This window comes from Lissotriton vulgaris, unplaced genomic scaffold (assembly GCF_964263255.1).
Source record: "Lissotriton vulgaris unplaced genomic scaffold, aLisVul1.2 SCAFFOLD_1357, whole genome shotgun sequence".
NCBI lineage: Eukaryota > Metazoa > Chordata > Amphibia > Caudata > Salamandridae > Lissotriton > Lissotriton vulgaris.
The window spans coordinates 399,957-420,732 of record NW_028247203.1 but is presented as its reverse complement, the minus strand read 5'-3'; the positions used below and the strand labels follow the sequence as shown (position 1 = coordinate 420,732).

At 43.1% G+C, this 20,776-nt stretch overlaps 1 protein-coding gene across 1 annotated transcript in view; it reads right to left on the bottom strand.

Annotated features, from left to right (window-relative positions):
• The window catches only part of LOC147665601 (uncharacterized), a 50,086-nt gene extending 45,055 nt beyond the window's left edge, over positions 1 to 5,031 (bottom strand). Inside the window, 3 exon segments of the mRNA XM_086949657.1 lie at positions 2,541 to 2,663; positions 2,666 to 3,734; positions 4,727 to 5,031. Coding sequence (XP_086805783.1) covers positions 2,541 to 2,663; positions 2,666 to 3,734; positions 4,727 to 5,031 — 1,497 coding nt within the window.
• Positions 5,032 to 20,776: the final 15,745 nt, after the last annotated feature.

The window sequence follows — 20,776 nt, the reverse complement described above, 5'->3', positions numbered from 1 at the left end:
CAAAACCTTTTTACATTATTTTATGTTTCTTGTTTTTAAATCAACCCGTGGACCTTTCATGTGAAAATTATTATAAGGGCCTGATATCACTTCTTGTGATGCACTGCATGTGATGTCATGTTGATTTGCATATGATAATGGGCTCCTGCACTATTTTCCTTACTTGTGCCCTGTTTATTGGCACTAAGAGGAAGGGGTCCCAGCGTGAGTGTGATGTAATGAGAACAATTCAAAAAAATATTTACACAAACAATAAATGCATCCACATTGTTTTATTCACAATGGGACTAGGTATACTGAATATACTAGACAACAGATCAATAATTTTAAATGGTTGAACAGTGCCCCAGGGAGGGAAGGGGAGGTGATCAGGTGAGGATATTGCGATGGAAGGGAATTAGTGACAGTAAAATCAGCCTATTAACAAAACTGTATTGGCGAGCTATATACAAAACAAAGGACCATTGGTTCGAAGCTTAAATCAAAAGATATCATACTTCACATAATACAATAAATGTAAAAATGGTGGCGCGAAGTTGATGACCAAACAGGTTATTGTCGACGTTTCGACCCTCAAAAGTTCGCAGGGATTAGTTGTGCCCTTGCTGTGGGGTCTTCATCAGGACAAAAAGAGGGGCAGGCAACCTGATTAGTGTATATAAAATAGAGAAGAGTTATAATTATTGGTAGTGGGATATACCTCGCATTATGTACTCAAGACCAATAAACGCACACATAGCTAAACCAGAGAGTTTAGCGTTACGGTAATTGTGAATCCTTAACTAGGCAGGCGTAAACATTTGGTACTACCTGCATGGGGAGATTCTGAGATAGGTAGGGACAGTTATTTTTGGGGGTAGGTCAAAACCGTCATCATACATTTGAAAATTGAGAATATATCGGATTGGTTAAATCGAGCGTTTGGAGCTGCGAACTGGCCCGGGGAGCGGTGACTATGGCATTATCTAAAACAAGATGCTGAAACCACCAATTAATAGGGAATGCCTCATTGTCATTAGTCGCGGTTTACCTTGGTTGGTAAATAAATTGGCACGACATGGGTCTATAGCTATTAAAAATAAATTAATATAAATTCACAGGTATTCAGCCCATTTTTTTCTGGTGATGTTACACATTGACATGTATTCGTCTGCTTCTTCTATTCTTAGGTGAATACAAATCAATTGCCGTTCCCCCTCCTTCCATTTCTTTCTTTTTCTCCCCCTTTCTTTGTCTCTCTCGCTTACTTTATCTCTCCTCTTCTCTATCTCCCACACACTCCTGTTAGCTTTAGCTTCATGAATATCACTGCCACTTCTGGCATTCATACAACAAATCTTTCAGAATATTTGAGACATAGGGGACAATCAGTGTGGAAGACGAGTTCCTGGGAGTGCAAATGATTGACCTAGCACATATATGCTTTTGATCTGAGATTTCACTATTTCACCACATTCTTCACAGAGAGTCTGCTGCTTACAGTGACTCAATTCTGGCAAGTTTGGCAAGTCAGCAAATGAATAGGGAGAGCCAAGTCGGAGAGGAGCTAAGGGTCACACTTAGATATAAGGCCCGAGGCACAAGCTGATCCATCAACTGATAACAGTCTGTAAAAGATGCAGCAAACGTTACTGAAAAACAAGGTATATGCTCTGTTATATTGAAAAAAAATGTATTTGTTGAACACCTGTGCTTCGCTTTAGTTCATTACATATACTGCAGTGGCATTTGGTAACAGTAATACATACATATTACCAATGACGTTTACCATCTCCAGAACCCTGACAACATGTCCACTCTGGGTGCGTTGGGTTTACAGGTTTTAATCCGACAAGTTAGCTGAAAGTGCAGTTGTTAGTCCCAGTATTGTTCAGCGTTGCTTTTACAGGAAGTGTGATCAGGTGCGATTGAATGTTTTACTTTGTATCTTATCTTCACCAAATAAAAATAAACAATGTTTCTTTTCATTTACTACACAATGTGCTCGTCTCCCACTGTGTATCCTGATACATCATGTCGCTTTACTATGTGTTCGGATGTGAACAATCACTGGGCACTAACACTTTTATAATTCTGCAAATACTGTTATCTGTTTTTCTTCTTTACTGCTAGTCCGGTCTTTTATCATCTGGTATTTCAAGGTCCCACTTACTTTGAATTTGATCTTTTTCCATAATTCATTCCTCGTATTATAACTGCACTGTTCAGCTCTTGTCTATGTCCTCCCTCAGATGGGTCAATATTATTTTTGATGTTCTTAAGAACTTTTCAGAGTCTCTGCATCTCTAGGATTATTTCCATTGAGTTAAGTGAAGCAGTGTATTCACTGAGGGTTGTATGGGATTGAAAATTGATAAAAGCACTTCACACTTTCAGTGCCCTTCTATCTTTTCCCCGTGTGTGTTTGCTGATGACTTTGTAGCTCTGATAATCGACTAAAACTCTTCCCACACTCCTGTGTGAGTTTGTTGATGATACCTTAATGCTGAAAAAAAATGAAAACTACTGTCACATTCACTACAATTATAGGCATTTTCTCCTGTGTGTATTCGCTGATGTGTTTGGAGGTGTGATAAGTGACTAAAGCAATTTGCACATTCACTGCACTTGAATGGCTATTCCCCTGTGTGTGTTCGCTGATGAATCATTAATGTTGAATTGAGTAATGACTAAAAATGCTTTCACATTCATTGCAATGGTATGGTTTTTCTCCTGTGTGTGTTCGCTGATGATTCCTTAATACTGAAGAGAAGCGAAAACTACTGTCACATTCACTGCAATGATAGGGTTTTTCCCAAGTGTGTGTTCGCTGATGACTATTTAGGTCTGATAACCTACTAAAGCACTTTGCACATTCACAGCACTTGAATTGTTTTTCCCCTGTGTGTGTTCGCTGATGACTATTTAGGTCTGATAACCTACTAAAGCACTTTGCACATTCACAGCACTTGAATGTTTTTTCCCCTGTGTGTGTTCGCTGATGACTATATAGGTTTGATAATTGACTAAAGCTCTTCACACATTCACTGCACTTGAATGGTTTTTCCCCTGAGTGTGTTTGATTATGTCTTTGAAGGTGTGATAACCGACTAAAGTTCTTTGCACACTCACTGCACTTGAATGGTTTTTCCCCTGTGTGTATTCGCTGATGTATTTGGAGGTTTAATAAGCGACTAAAGCTCTTCACACATTCACTGCACTTGAATGGTTTTTCCCCTGTGTGTGTTCGTTGATGTCTTTGTAGGTCTGATAACTGACTAAAGCTCTTTTCACATTCATTGCACATGAATGGTTTTCCTCCTGAGTGTGTTTGATTATGTCTTTGAAGGTGTGATAACTGACTAAAGTTCTTTGCACACTCACTGCACTTGAATGGTTTTTCCCCTGTGTGTATTCGCTGATGTTTTTGGAGGTTTGATAAGTAACTAAAGCTCTTCACACATTCACTGCACTTGAATGGTTTTTCCCCTGTGTGGGTTCGTTGATGTCTTTGTAGGTCTGATAACTGACTAAAGCTCTTTTCACATTCACTGCAAATGAATGGTTTTTCCCCTGAGTGTGTTTGATTATGTCTTTGAAGGTGTGATAACTGACTAAAGTTCTTTGCACACTCACTGCACTTGAATGGTTTTTCCCCTGTGTGGGTTCGTTGATGTCTTTGTAGGTCTGATAACTGACTAAAGCTCTTGACACATTCACTGCACTTGAATGGTTTTTCTCCTGTGTGTGTTTGAATTAAGCATGAGCGAATTTTGCGGATCTCGCGTTCGCGAATTTTGCGGATTTGCGGATTCGCAATCCGCAAAATCCGCGAATTCCCGCGAATTTGCGGATTTTTTTTTTTTTTGTGTTCGCCCGTGTTTCTGCCAGTTCGCGAGGGTTTTGTACACTTTCGCAAATTGCGAACTTACCTGTCGGGTCGCAAGTTTCGCGAACTTGTTGTTTCTACGTGTCCAGCCTGTTTGGGACACTCTTCTTCATCACTGCCACTCTCTGTCACCACTGCCACTCTCTGACTACTCATGCCACCCTCTGGCCCACCCATGCCACCCTCTGTTTCATCACCACACCCTCTGGTTGTCCAGTGTACATTATTTTCGGCAAAGCAAAGCACACCTTCCCTGCCTCAAGTGACCTGAATTAATTTGGGGCTGATTCATGTGTCACAGAATATTTTTTTAGCTGGCACCTGCTTCCTTAGTGCGCCCTGATTAGTGATCTTTTGCACTTGCTAAGTGCTTTCATTGTTGCAAAATTAGTTACAACACCTGCCCTGCCCCAACTGACAATAATGAATTAGGGGCTGATTAATGGATTTTAACTTCCAGCCTGGCTCCTGCTTGTCTCCCTTAGCTGTAATTCAGGACCTTTGTGGCATATGTGTAACTATTCTGAGGTTCAGAGCAGGGTCACATACTAGTTTCAACTGGCAACTGAACTCTGGAGGGGCCCCTCAGGAAGCACTCCAGGAAATGGCTACTAATGATGAGCCTGAACTTTTGAACCTGGTAAGTAGTTACTTTCAGTTTTGCTAAAATCGTATTTCTGCAATTTTGCACTTATTCGCGGGGCGCGAACTCACGCGAACAGTGCGAGCAGTGTGAGCAAAATCCGCTGCTCGCGGATTTGCGGATTTTGCGGGAAATTCGCAAATCTCGCGGATTGCGGATTTCCCGAAAATCCGCAAAATCCGCGAGCGGAACGGATTTTCCGCCCACGCCTAGTTTGAATATGTCTTTGAAGGCTTGATAACCGACTAAAGTTCTTTACACATTCACTGCACTTGAATGGTTTTTCTCCTGTGTGAGTTTGCTGATGTCTTTGTAGTTCTGATAACCTACTAAAGCTCTTGACACATTCACTGCACTTGAATGTTTTTTGTCCTGTGTGCGGGTGCTGATGAAGCTTGAGAAGTGATGAAAAATTAAAGCTCTCGCTGCAGGTGTATGATTCTTCTTTCTTAGTTAGTGTCTGTGGGTCGGGTATATATTTGTCTACATCCCATGACTGCATTTCCTGATGGGCCGACATGTCTGATAAAGCACTTGGGTTTTTCTCACACACTTTATATGTGTGCAGTATTTTGCATGTTTGATTTCTGTTTTAACAATAAAATGCGATAGCCACCAAATATTTGCCACTCTCCTCATATGTAGAAAGTGTCTTTGTAGGTGATTGTGCCTTTAGATTGGATTATGGCTATGCACGATTGCGGGTAAAGATGTATCTTCCTTCTGGCCAGTGCAAATAGGGACAGTCTATTGTATTGTAGATATAAGAACTCCTCTTTCCTTTACCCGTCAGTTGTCTGGTTCCGCTCTGTTGTGCTCTTCTCTGGTTACTGTGGTTCGGCTAGAAAGAGTTTACTATTCACCTAGAGGACGGAATGATGGCTTGTCATCATATTAGAAAACGGAGCACTGCGGTAATCTCACCATACAGATCCCATGATCAAAGTTGCTATTGGACACTTGTTTATACAGGAGGCGGTTTGTTATTGTAGTTGCCTTAATTTTAGCAAGGTCATTTCTTCGTCTTGTGGCGTGGAGGTGCACAGCTCAGACTCTTACAATCACTGAACTGCCCTTGATGCTTCACCGGTATCTGTCAGTTTGTGTGCAGGTTCCTCTGTCGCCGACTGCGCTGATGTTTTCCTGAATATTGGAGATCATTATTACTGCTATTATTGAAGAGTTACAGCCTTCGCTTCATTATTGATGGTCAATTCACACATTCAAGGCTTGTTTTCTTTTTTTTAAAAAATTTTTTATTAAACAAGCCGTAGGATAAACATTGGTACATTGATTACTTCATAATTAGAAAAAATTTCCAGGCAATATACAAGAGACAAAACTACACAAACTGAAAATAACGTATGACTAAACGTTTTTCCTTTCATAAAAAGCTAAAACAAAAACGTAGTCAGATTGAAAATATAAAAACTATTGGTATGGAACAAACATCAAGACTACAATACGGATTAATAAAGTGCTAGTACACTGTAGTATGGAAGCTGCTAATTTAAGACAGCAAGAATATTATTGTACACTTTTTTTTTTTCTTTTTTTTTTTTTTTTTAAAGTGCTAGTGCAGTAACATGTAAAGTTGGCATATGTAAAGAGATTAGAGCGTTAAAGTGGGTGAACCGACAATATATATCAGGAGGAGTATTATCCTATTTCTTTAAAGTACAAATGCAGAATCGCACAACGTTAACAAATTAATATATCTTATGATGGAATACATAAACGACTGGTATAATATAGCAAATTAAATATGTAGTTGAAATTCTTAAAAATGTAGAAGCAATACACTCTAAAAATTTGACTTAAATAAGACTATTGACTTCCTTTTATCGATTCAAGCATCTCAAAATATTTCCAGTTCCTTTCAAACCTAGCAATCGCTCCCACTCTACCTGCATAAGCTCTCTCAAAGTTACTTGTTCTTCTCATTTTATTAATCCATTTTAATTGGCATGGGGCTATCGTAGATTTCCAATTTTGTAAGATTAAAGATCGTGCTACCGCCGTAGAGATAAAAATAAACACTTCTTCTGATTTGTTAAACCTGTTCCTATCTTTACCGATACCGAAAAGGGCTATCTCTACCTCTGGTAGTAGAATTTTCCCAATTGCCATCTCTATATCTATAAAGATCCCCTTCCAAAAGGATTCTAACTTAGGACAGGAGAAGAAGATATGTTGCCAGCCACCCTGACCCCTAGTTTTACATCTGAAACATTTGTTCTCGTATGCAGGGAATATTTTCTGCAAAGCCTCAGGGGTATAATATAACAACCAACGAGAAAAAAAAGACATACGTTTAAAATTAGCTGCACGGAGTGCTTTGTTTCCTAAATGACATATAACTTCCCAGTCTTTATCTGTAAAAACACACTGAGTCATAAGGCAAATTTTTTCTAAGTGGCAAGCAGTTATAGGAGATGGTCCAGAGGGGAAGAGCTTTTTATACCAGAATCCAATACCTGTATGTTTCTCCCCATATAGAGTTGTTAACAAAACATTAGGTGTTGTATCTAGCCCTCCTATTTCTTTTTTTATAAAATTGACCAGTTGTATATATTCGAAGAACCTAATACGTCTAGGATGTGCTCTATCTATTACCGTTTGCCAGCCAATTACAGAATTTTGGATGAGTAGGTGCCTTATTTCCCCAAATCCAGCGGATTCCCATTCTAGCAGGTGATTCAATTATATCTGTAGACCCATCTTAGCACATTCTATCAGTTTCAAATAGATAGATCCATCTGAACCATATTTTTTAAATAAGAGCCGTAATCTTGATGCATATCCCATCAGTGTCTTATATCTGGTTTTCTTAGGAAGCTTTGCAGTTTTTAAAAAGAAAAAAATTTGAGAGCCTGATTCCTCAAGCATTTTATCCAAAAAAAAATTGTCTCTTGTCTGTCTATTCCTTAATAATCCCGCCACTATGTCAAAAAAAGCTGCTTCATAATATGTTTTAAAATGGGGCAGAGCGAGTCCACCTAGATTTACTGAAAGTTGTACCACCGAAAGCTTGGCTCTTGAGGCCTTTTTATTCCAAATAAATCTCCTCAGCATGGATTCAAGTTCATTAAAAAAGGCCATGTTAACTTTAATTGGGATATTGCTAAACAAGAATAAAAGCAAGGGCAGTACGTTCATCTTTACCAAAGCCACTCTGCCAATCAAAGACAAAGGCAACAGGTCCCATTGTTCAAGTAAGCTCTTGATTTTGTTCTTCGTTTTTAAATAATTTAAACGAAAAAGTTCTTGATACTCCCTGGTTACATAGATCCCTAGGTATCTTATTGGATCCCGTTTTTCTGCTTGGGGCTGGAGTTCTAGCGGAAGAAAATCTGAATTTGAGCATAAAACAAGAACTTCTGTTTTTTTCTCATTGATCTTATAACCCCCAATCTTTTCGTATTCCTTAAGATCTTTCATAAGATGAAGAATATTTTCTTTATCGGGGGCCATATATAAGATAATATCGTCTGCGAATAATTTTAGTTTTGACATTCCAACGATTGGGGGAGATATTGCTACATTATTCCTTAATTTTATTACTAGAGGCTCAATAAAAAAAGTGAAAAGCAAAGGGGATAAGGGGCACCCCTGTCTAGTGCCTCGATTAATTTTTATCTTTCCTGCTTGCCTAGCATTAATTATAACCTGGGCTGATGCCCCTTCATAAATATTCTGTAGCATGTTAATAATTAGAGCAGGGAACCCAAAATAACCCAAGGAAGTAAATAAAACTGACCAGTTAACTAAATCAAACGCTTTTTCTGCATCAATCATTAAGATGCATGCAGGGATTGTGTTAATATTAAAAAAATCTAACGCCTGTATCAAATATTCTGTATTAGCAGCCATATAGCGACCGGCTATAAACCCCGTCTGGTCTTGATGTATTACCTCCTGGGCTGCGAACACAAATCTTTGAGCCCAGATTTTCATAAGGATCTTATAGTCCGAGTTCAACAGACTAATTGGTCTAAAGGAATTCACATCCTCGGGGTTTTTATCTTTCTTCACGAAACTAATAATTGTGGACTCTTTGAACTCTAAAGGGACCGTCCCGCCAAGTCGAATAAAATTAAATAGATTTTTCAAGGGGTCTTCTAAATCCTTCAAAAACACTTTATAAAACTCAATTGGGAACCCATCTATTCCTGAGGCTTTCGCTCCCGCTGTTTCCTTTATACCATTTTGTATTTCTAGGGAGCTTATTTCCCTATTTATTTGATTATGCCTGGAGACAGAAATTTTGGGTATATCCAGATTGTCAAAATATTCCCTGATTAGTATTTCTTCCACTTGAATAGCAGGAGAATAGATTCTCTTGTAATGATCTAAGAATATTTTCGCGATCCCCTCACTCCGAGTCTCTGTGCCACCGAGGGGATCCTGAATTTTCAAAATAACAGAGGACTCTTGTTTTTTTCGGATCGAGTTAGCCAAAAGCTTCCCCATCAGTTGACTATCTTCATATAGTTTTTGCTGGAAGGCCTTTGAACTGTTTATCTCTTCCAAAATAAAGAAGTCCCTGAGCGATGCTTTGGCTTGTTCCCATTTATTAGGCATTTGATGCAGTTTTAATGCGTATTCTTTCTCAGCGATACACTGAAGGGTAGATATTTTTCCCTTACGGACCTTTGCCTTGTTGCTGGAATATGCTATAATCTGTCCTCGGGCTGCAGCTTTAAATGCGCCCCATATTGCAAAAGGCTCTGCTGAATCCTTATTGACCAAAAAAAACTCTTTTATCCATTCTCTGAAGCTCTCTACCCATAATGTATTCTGTAAGAGGGTACGATCCAGCTGCCACCTGGGACGCACCCCCTCCATACCCTCCAGAATCAATTCAATTTCAATCCTCCCGTGATCTGAAAACGGATTACAACCTATCGATGCGTTGGAGATTTGCAACGATCTGGATGATAGAAATAAGTCTATTCTAGAGGCTGTCTGAAATCTATTAGAATAACATGTGTAATACTCAATGTTGGGGTTCAGTGAGCGCCAAGAGTCTCGCAGTTGGTATTCTGCCATAAGGGCCTCTAGCACCCTTTTAGTTTTTGGTTTTAGTTGTTTCTTATTCTTGTTAGAGGTATCCTTCTTTAAATCCTGAATGTAATTAAAATCGCCCCCTATTATAATTTGCCCCGGAATACCCCTTAACGTTTCACTAATTTCAGTCAGGGCTGTGGTGTCATCCAAGATTGGGCCATAGTAATTTACAAGGTTGAATGTTTTTCCCAGCAATTTTACTACCACCCAAAGCCATCTACCTTTAGGATCTCTTTGTACCTGCACAATTTCCCAGGGTAGGTTTCTTGAGAAGTAGATTGCGACACCCCTCTGCGCCACCCCTGCTGAGGAGAAGAACCCCTGGGAGAAATATCTTGGCAGAAACAATTTTGGATAATGTGTTTTCAGGTGTGTCTCCTGGAGGAAGACCACCTGGGGTTTAAGGGCTGTAATCCATTTTAAAAGGGCACCGTATTTCTGTTTGTTGAGAAGCCCATTTGCATTTAAGGACAGGATTTTGCATGGATCAAAACCCATCTATAGAAAAAAATCTTAAACATATTCTGTACCAACTAATTTCAAAAATAGCAGGCCTACTGTGCTTGTATTTTTTTACTGCATTTACCCCCCCCCACCCTACACCCCCCCAGTGACGTGGGAGCCCCCCCTCCGTCCACGCAGCCCACATCTCCCCCCTCATAGCTTCTTCAGGTGTCTTCTTGTTACACCTGGTGTGACCCACTAACCCAGGCGCCACCTTGGTTGTTTCCCTCTTTTTTATTTGCTTTTATATGAATATACATATTTCCTTTTTTTTTTTTTTTTTTGTTTTGTTTTTACTAACAGAATACTCGGATTTCTTAAATGTAAACGCTTTTTAAGTTTTTTGAGCTTTTGAGCCTTATAACCTAGGCCTGTGTGGATATTTCATTGAGAAGAGTCTGGGCCTCTTCAATATCGGTAAACAAAAAGAATTTTCCCTTTACAAGAACCTTCAGCTTTGATTGCTGAGCAATCGAGGCCTGGGCGCCATTAGCTTTGAACAATTGTAACAATTTTACGAATTCTTTCCTTCTTTTGGCTGCGGCCGCAGTCATGTCTGAGAATATCCTACATTTAATAGTTTCTGAAATAGCAAACTGACGTTGTTGATAGGCCTTTGAAAGAATCCGCTCCTTAATCCTGAAGTCCGCAAAATTCAGTAAGATAGTTCTTGGAAAAGGAGAATTTGGAAAACGCTGAGCCGGTACTCTGTGGGCCCTAGTTATTGTTAGGTCTCCCTCGAAGTCTGGCAGGACTACTTTCTGGATGAAAGAGTTAACCCATTGTATCGTGTCTGGGCCTTCTGTTCCTTCGGGAACCCCCACAATTCTCAGGTTTGATCTACGAGAATGGTTCTCCAACTCCTCAAGTTTATTCTCCATAGAGATCCTCTTCTTTGCAGCCTCCTGGGTTGCTCCTGAGGCCCTATTCATTTGATCTTCCAAGCTTGCTATCCTTGACTCAGCTTCCTGAACCCTTATGGGGAGTGCTAATGTTATTTCCTCCAGCTTATCTATTCTGGCATGGATGGCAGCAAGCTCAGTTCGTTGATTATTTTTAATCTCACGAATTTCGTCGAGAATTAAATTGAGCATCTCACGAATGTCTAGCTGGAATTTTGCTTCAGATCTCCCTTCAGAGTCCAGTATACTTAAGTCGAGCCCTGTTGCTTCTTCATTCCTGGGGGTTATCGCTTGTATGATTTCCCCATCCCTTACTTCCTCATTTGCTGTTGGAAGCTGGATTAGAGGTGTAGATACTGTCTTGTCGGGGCCTTTAGATAAGGCACTTGGGGTAGGTGTATCCTGTGAAGAGGAGGGGAGGTTCAATTTTGGAGTTGTTTTTTTCGCAAAAAGTGGAAAATCCTTCACTTCCTTTCCTCTGGTTCCACTCTTTCCACCCCCCTCTTCTGACTGGGCTGACTGGGCTGCTGGTATAGCCAGAGTTGGAGAAGAATTTGGGGGTTGAGATTGAGGATGAGCTACCACCTCCAGCTGAAGAGAAGGAACTACTGTATTAAGGTCAGCCATGTTGCCCTCCTTGATAACTTCTTTACACTGTTCTTCATGCTGTTGGGGGGTGGAGGAGAGAGGCAGTTCATCATCTGAAGACTCGGGTGTTGTATCTTCAGGCACAGGGCTTTCCTCCCTGTTGCCATCCTCTTTTTTATCCTTAGCAGCCTTGCGTGCCGCCTTTCTAGCCAGAGCAAGGCGAGTTTTAGCCTTCTGTCGGGCAGCCGCTTCCACTTTACTGAGTTTGACTGCATCCTCGCACTCTTTCTGCGGTTTGCCCATCCTTAGAAGTGCAGCCTATCCTTTATATATATATATTTTTTGCAAAGAACTTATAAAGCTTTTGAGACTTTAACTGTACAATTGCGTGACCATCAAGAGTTTTTTTTTTTTTTTTTTATTCCTCACAATTGCAGCTTGGCAGTCTTTATAAGGCCCTGGAGTTTGAGAAACTCCGCTGATACTTTACAGCCGATTTTTCATGAAATGCTTGAATAAAGTGTAAGACGCTATATCCAGCTTCTGCTAATGGAAGGGTGAGATTGACATTTATTTTTTCATTTTCTTTTCATTTTCCCCCACTTTTGCCAACCTGTTCCTAACCCCAGTCTTTGAATCTCTCAGTTGTCGTGGTGCTGGTATCACTGAGGTATCATTGAGGGAGTGCTCACCTCTGGCATTCTTAGAATCCCGCCGGCAGTCCAGGAACGTAGTGAATGTAGTGATACGGTAATTAACAGCTGAGCCGGACTCGCGAGGCAAAAGCTTTAAGCGGCTCCTCTGCTTTCAATCCTCGGAGGTTTACATCCGCGATTCTGTGACTCCGACGCTTCCAGCGCTCCAGCGCTCATTTCCTTGCTTCGCGGCGGCAGCAGAAGCGGCGGCAGAAGCAGACTGTGAGAGCAGCGGGAAGCAGCGGGAAACAGCTAGCGTCTCTGAAGCCCGATCGCCATTCCTGAAGGCGGGGCCGTGGGTCGTGAGTCACGGGAGACTACGCAGAGGCGTGGATCTCTGCAGTCCCCGTCATCCTTGAGGCTTGTTTTCTGTTGGATGTAAAGATATTTAAAATTACTAAATGGAAACATAATGGAATGAGAATTCAGAATGTTTAACTGGTTGTAAAAGAAACTCCACACAATGCAGCGCAGCCCTCACCCCGCGGGGCTACGCTACGTGGCGCAACAGTAAGGGAACAGGAGAGCACCATATTTTCAGAGATACGGCTCTCTCCTTTCCTTTCCCTTGCGCCGGCACTGATTACAGAGCGCCTGCGCCATGCACACACCTTAGCACCAGAGCACTAGGGTGTGTGGGTCTGTGAGTACGGCATGGGTTTTGTACAGGAAGGACACCCTTCCTGTACAAATTACTATGCCTCGACACGAGGGAAAGCTTTTACCATTTTTCATACGTGTTGCACAGTGCAGCACACATGCAAAGTCAGAAACGGAAGAAGAAATGAAAGCATTTCTCCTTCCTTGCACCTAGTTTTGTGGTTGCACGAGAACACCCATGCACCCCCCTTGGCAGGCCCCCATGGCACAAAGTAATGCGAAACAATGCTATGCACAGTGTCACATTACTTTAACATTATTTCCAGTGCTAAACAAGTTTAGCGCTGGAAAGTAAATTAGGAAAAAAGATTTTGCGCCATTTTGTTCCTCTTTTGTCACGCAAACACAGTGCAAAATCTTAGTAAGTCTCTCCCTTCTTCTTTATTGCTTTTGAAACTTAGCAAGGAATATTTCATCATACACAGATATTTAACTAAATGTTCTGTTGATCAGGTGACATCTTATTAATGTCTGGAAAAGAGGTGATTTACCAATGTTTACAGAGTAACTGAGCAAAGTAAGGGCGCTCACGTAGCACCCAAGTGCTTGAGGTATAGCTTAAGATAGAGGCACATGTTCAAGATTTAATTTAAACAACAGTAGAGTATAGAAAAAGAGATGGATAAGGCTGGGCTGTAAAATTTCCCGTAACTCTTTACGAAGTATACAACAGAAGTAACTCCATTTACACACTTTTTCTCATTCTTTCCGATTTACTTAAGATCATCTCAAATACCAACTCCTGTCTTTACCTCGCTGTTCAAAAGTCACCTTTGACACTTTCAACAGCTCCCTTGGTTCAAGCATTTCTGGTTTCTTCTAACCTGGAAGATTGGAACATTATTGTGGGTTGAGTGGGGTTTCCTATCACCATAACATCTGTCCATCTCCCTGAAACTAGTGTAGCTTACAGCACCCGTTTCTAGCCCTGAAGGACAACTTTAAAAAGCAAGTCTTCCTAAGTTAGATAAAGTTCTGTAAGATGCAACTCCTTCTGGGGTTTTGTGTAAAACAGAGCGAGGTGTTCACTGTAAGGCCCGTCCTTTACATTATAAGCGCAGATAAGGCAAACAAACGTTGAGTCATATAATTTAATATGCAACGATATCAGTCATTTACTACGTATAGAGAATCCATCACAACCAATAATTTACCTGACATATCCCCACAGCAGATGTGTGCCTATTACTCTTTTCCCCCCTTTTCCAACATTACATCGCATCTGGCATGATGTTGTCCTTTTGGGGCCCAGGATGCCATTTGTGACCGGATGGGCATTTTGAAGAGTGGCAGGAGGTGTCAGTTATCCACAGGTGATGCGGCATTTCTACCTTTCCATATTTCTCATATTCAAGTTTACCTAATTGTATGTCCTTCGGCCACCCTACTGCCCTCTGGCTGCACACTCACTCTGTGGGGTTCATCAGAAGTTCTTCCTCGTTCTTCGCCTCGTTCTTCCACAGCAAGATCGCAGACATACACAACAGCTTCAGCACACAGCAGACGCACCTTATGACCCCACCAATGCCCCCCACCACCACCATCCACGCCTGGACCCCGGTCAGCACCGAAGACACCATCCGCACGATGAACACCATCCACTCCGGATCACCAACCGACCCCTGCCCTCGCCACGTCTTCAACAAGGCCGACTCCATCATCGCACCCCACCTCCGAGACATCTTCAACACCTCCTTCGACACCGCCACCTTCCCAGAGAGCTGGAAGCACGCCGAACTCAGTGCCCTACTGAAGAAACCATCAGCGGACCCCACCGACCTAAAAAACTATCCTTCCCATCTCGCTCCTTCCTTTCCCTGCCAAAGTCATCGAGAAGACAGTCAACAGACAGCTGGCTGCCTTCCTCGAGACGAATGGATCCCTCGACCACTCGCAGTCCGGTTTCAGAGCCAACCACAGCACCGAGACCGCCCTCATCGCAGCCCCACCCTCTTCAACGTCTACATGAGTCCCCTCGCAGCCATCGCACGCCAACACAACCTCAACATCATCTCCTACGCTGACGACACTCAGCTGATCCTCTTCCTCACCAACGACCCCGCCACCGCCAGAACCAACCTACACGAAGGGATGAAAGACGTAGCCGAGTGGATGACGAACAGCCACCTGAAACTGAACTCAGATAAGACGGAAGTCCTCATCCTGGGATCATCACCCTCCACCTGGGACGACTCCTGGTGGCCCCCGGCCATGGGCAGCGCACCCAAACCAACGGACCACACACGCAACCTGGGCTTCATCCTAGACTCCTCCCTCTCGATGACCAGACAAGTCAACGCCGTCTCCTCGTCATGCTTCAACATCCTACACATGCTACGCAAGATCTTCCGGTGGCTCCCCACATAAAACGGGTTCCCATGAGGCACAGGGTCAGACTGATTTGCATATAGCCGTGTCTGAACTGGGATGGCAGAGTGGGCTAAAGAACGGTGATGGATTAAACCCAGATCTTTTGACTGGGTGTGAGTGTTTGATTGATTCAGATGCTCCGTCCATCACCACCCCCTTTTGTACTGCAACTCAAGACCTGGCTGTTCGAGCAGTAGCGGACACCCCTCCCCCAAGCGCCTTGAGACCCTCCGGGTGAGTAGCGCGCTATACAAATGCTATGATTGATTGATTGATTGATAGAAGTCATATAACTGTCTCATACTCACAAGGACATGGATCTCACTACTACAACACTTATTGCAGACAAAGGGCCTAGTTAGGAGTTTGTCCAACAGATTATTGCCTCAAAACTAGGGTTAGGTGAAGAATTACGCTCTGCCGGCAGACCTCGCAAAGTTTTGCCCACTCCGCACAGAGTGCGGAGTTGGTCCAAAAAACTCCATGCAGAACGGAATTCTTTTCTCAAGCGGTTCGCCACCGGTAAGGTGGCAAGCACTTGTGATAAAATATAACACGCTAGACCTCCTCCTGGCGAGATTTCTCATTGCGGTAGGTCGCGGCAGGTCGCGACCACTCAGAGTGTTAAAATCTGCCATTCTCGTTGATGAAGCTGCCATTCGATTAGAATATCAATTAGAGTGGCAGAAAGCAGCATCGCCCTCCGACACGACGCGCAGTGCTGTTTGTGCTGATTTTACAGTGGGGGTTAAACTCCTGGCACTAAAATTCAGTGAGAGCAGCGCAACTTAACAAACTCTGCCACTAGCAGAAGTCTGCAGAGTGCGGCGGAGTTTCCCTGGCACTTCGTGGAGTTCCGCTGAGTAAAACTCTGCAAACTACATCAAGGCATTATCAAAACATGACAGATATCCTGTCTGCCTTATTATAATTGCCACAGGATCTAATGCATTTTTAATGGGTCGGGCAGGATACCTGTCACACTGAAGTACTAGGCCAACCTCCCGAGCCAAAAGAATGCGTTAAAAATCTGGGAGTCTGGGTGGACTCTGCACTGAAGTTCACTCATCATACTAAAAAAGTGGCTGCCACTTGCTTCGGCATTTTACGTAACATCAGACCTATTCTGAAGTTCTTTGACTGCCGCACTCGCCAGCTAATTGTTCAGGCGACCATTCTTACTAGACTGGATTATGCCAGCTCTCTCTTACTGGGGGCAAATCTCGCCGAAACCACCAGACTGCAGAGAGTCCAGAATGCGGCAGCCAGGGCGCTGGTAGGTCTCCCCCGCCATTCCTCGGTATCCGGAGCCTTGAAAAAATTGTATTGGCTTCCGGTGGGTAAAAGGATCCAGTTTAAGGCACTGTGTCTAGCTTTTAAAATCCTTAAAACCGCCTCCCCCCCAATGTTGTGCCCCCTCCTGTCAGAATACATTCCGAGGAGGTCGCTCCGCTCAGAGGGACAACACCTCGCGATTATCCCCCGCACCAAACTGGCCAGAGTAGGCGGCCGATCCTTTAGCTTCCTAGCTGCCAAGCTATGGAATAGCCTTCCCGAAGCTATCCGCGATATGCAGGACCTTTTTACCTTCAGAAAGGCTGTCAAAACTCATCTCTTCCTATAATTTTTTTTCTTCTCTCTGCACCTCCAACTCTCTTCATTCTGTCTGCTTGCAGCGCCGGGACGCCCCTTGGCTGGGTCAGCCGCGCGCTATACAAATCACTATAACATTAACATTAACATTAACATTTGTGATGGAATAAACAATCCGCTGAAATCTAAATCAGGCCTTTGATGTACATTGCGTCCAGTCTGGCTAGCTGGGCTTCAAGGATCTTGTGGTTTGTGGGTCTCTCACTGCTTTGAGGTCACCACCAGGCAGACCTTCCGTCAGCTGTGCCCTGTGCAGATCTTCATTCCAGGCAAGACCTCTGTCAGCTGCGCCTTGTGCGAATCTTCCTTTCTAGACAGGTCTTCTCTCAGCTGTGCCCTGTGCAGATCTTTCTCCCAGGCAGGGTCTTCTGTCAGCTGCGTCTTGAGCGGATCTTCCTTCCAGGCAAGACCTCCGTCAGCTGCGTCTTGAGCGGATCTTCCTTCCAGGTGGGGCTTCTGTCAGCTGCGTCTTGAGCGGATCTTCCTTCCAGGCAGGACCTCTGTCAGCTGTGCCCTGTGCAGATCTTCCTTCCAGGCGGGGGCTTATGTCAACTGTGCCTAGTGCAGATCTTTCTTTCTAGACAGGACGTCAGTCAGCTGCACCTTTTGCAGATCTTCCTTCCAGACGGGGGCTTCTGTCAGCTGTGCCTTGTGCAGATCTTCCTTCCAGGCAGGGCTTTGGTCAGCTGTGCCTTGTGCAGATCTTCCTTCCAGGCAGGGCTTCGTTCCTCAATGATCAATTCAAAGGTCGGGAGAGGTAGAACTGGTCCAGGTCATCTTCTTTATTGCAGTTCAACTGGTCAAGCCCCAGAGGTCAAGCTCTGTGATGAAGGAGAGTCTGAATTTTCTGAGCTCCGTAGAGCATTGAGACATTCGGCATCCACCACACACTACAAGACTCCAAGAGTCAACGCTACAAGTGCTGCTCCGAGGTTTGATTCAACCACTGTATCTGAACATCCCCTGGCAAATGCCAACTAGAGAATAAACAGCCAGCCTGCACCAGCAGAGTGCAGAACGCTTTTCAAGCACCTCGAGGTAAATGGACTTTCCCTATCTGTCGTAACTGAAGATGTTGATCCTTGGTAACATCTATCCGCTTTGGACAAGGTCCTCCATTTTGCTATCAGAATGTAACTCATCCTGCGCAGACACAAACCCTCTAGTCCGTAGTGCATGAAGCTGGGTCGTTCTCACCCAAAAGAGGGCCCTCCACAAATTGCTGACATTTTCTTACACCCCCTGGACAGCTGTGGCAACACACAGACCAACTATACCCCCTCAGGGATCACCAGTCCATCTGCCAGGATCAAGACTCAGATCTTTCAACCTTCTCTGTTACCGTCTTTGGAACGGCCTGTCTCTGAGATTCGTGGAAGCTCCACACTCAGTGAGCTCAGAGTTGCCTTGTAAAACCATCTCATGAGAGTGGAAGAAAAGAACATTAAGTGACACGCACTGCACAGACGTGTAAATAAATCTACCATTATCATTCCCTGAACCATTGTCCTACTGCTGATGTTTTGACATGGGTGTTTTGCCATCTATCACAGCAGCTTCTTCATTTAAAATCTTACTCATCAGTTTGTTTGCCATCATACCTATTGTTGGACCCGGGCTCATGGCGTGGTCCCACCCCTCCCGCATGGCGGGCCCAGGACGACATCGGGCCTCCATCGAGCCACGGTCGCCCCCTTGGCACGACCCTACACGAACTACCGATGAGAGCAACCACCCTGGCCAACCACGGCACTCCCCCCTGGAACACGGCGAACCCTGCACGTCCCAACACTGCCGGTCCGGCTGCCACTCCGGACCGCCCCTACAGGCCCGACTCCATCTGGGGCCCATCAAGTTCCGAGCACGAGGCCTCGCCCGACTCCATCTTGGGCCCATCACGTCCCGAGCACGTGGCCTCGGCCCCGGCCAAGGCCCCAGCGAAGCCCCGACATCGAGGCACCAAGATCCCCCCTGTTGGTAGAGTGGCCACTCAATGGATCCAAGAGGAGGAGAGTTTCGATGGCCCTCCAGCCGTCCCCGGACGCCTGGTATCGATCGCCCTCCGGCCTCCCTGGGAGCTGGCTCTACCCCCCTGCTGGGTGTCTGGACACCTATAATGTAAACAACAAGGACCCCCTGTTAAAATTCGATAATTCATGGGACAGGAAAATAAACAGTGTGAATAATTTCTCATCAATAATACCAAGCCAGGGAGGAAACAGTTACCAAACAATGAAACCACATAGTTATTAAAAATTATATTCTTTTTAATGATATTTCTTTTAAAAGCATATTGCGAATGTACAAAATGTATATAAAAAAATCAATAAACAAATTATTACAATATTAAAAATAAATCATACAATTAAAAATAACCACAAGATGGAAAAGTGGCACTCAATATTTTCTGAAAAATAATACAGATTATTACAAACACAAAAGGAGAGAGTGGCAATCAATACTATCTCGACGCGCGTTTCGGCGCTTGAACCAACGCCTTCATCAGGAGCCACACATATATTTCTGAAATATATAATTAAATCAACATAAGAAATATATAAACATTCAATTATTTATAAAGACAACATAATTACACAAACATTACAAACCGTTTCATTATTTGGCATTTAATCAAAATATACATAATTCAAACCTCCCTGCTAACTATAGCATATGGTATTCACTAAACAAGTTACAAAGCTTATATATATATATTTGAGCAGTTGCTATATCTATTCGAGAAAAGAGAATTCACACTGGTCTCATAAGCTATAAATTAGCTCTTTTAAATGTATGAGATATGTGGATCCACAGTGATACTAACAGATAAATGTCTAGATTTCAGGGATAGCCGAAGATCGTTTATTTTCCAGAATATAATTCTAAGGAGAGTGAGCAGTCATTATATCACAATTCCTTGAGACCTATAAAAACTAAATGGTAGTATAAGCACTGTATTCCTTAATGTACTATCCATCAGGTCCATTATATCATAACGTTAGATATACTCGCCTAAGACTTAAAAACTATTATTCGACCATCAATAGTATGGTTACTCAATGCCTGCTTCCAGAACAAGCATCTAAAATTTCCACTGTGTGTAATTTACGATTATCCTGGGTGAGGAAAAAAACGGTAACTGTCAGTACCTGTATTGAGTCCAATCTGACTATCCATTTAGAGGACACAGTACAGCTTCCCTAATGAAAAGAGAAATGCTTACCTATCGATAAAAGAGAGAATTCATAAAGCTGCTTGATATGCAACCAAATGGAATCGAAAGACGCTTTTCGTCTCGTAAAAAGCCCTTTTCCTTTTCTTCTTTTCCTTACGACAAACCTACAGATACCAGGCAAAGGCCCCAAGACAAGGAAAGAAGATATTCATTATTGAACACGAACCGTATAACCTGAGCTACTCTTAACCGGTTGCTTAACGGAATAAAAGGCAACACTTACGGCTTAAACGTACACGTGGCATTTGTTTATTCTACCCGCACGATAATTATTCATGTAGGGGGACGCAAAGTTCGTCGGCTCGGCAAAGACTAATCTGTATCCTGCCTCTCGATCCGTGTAATTCTGTATACAACAAAATTATATACAGCCAATAATTATCTCAAATAAGTATTCTATAAAATTAACTTAACGCACTCCATTTCAAACCGAATTACTCGGTTTCGAACAATTCTCTAAAGCGTTCCTTACCGATAGAAAGTAAATAGCAGGGCTCAGCCGGCGTTCTCGATAGTAACTGCCGAAGAGGCCAGTCAGCGTTCTGTGACCGTTAGAAAAATTCTCAACTGCGGTAGTAATTAGCTTCC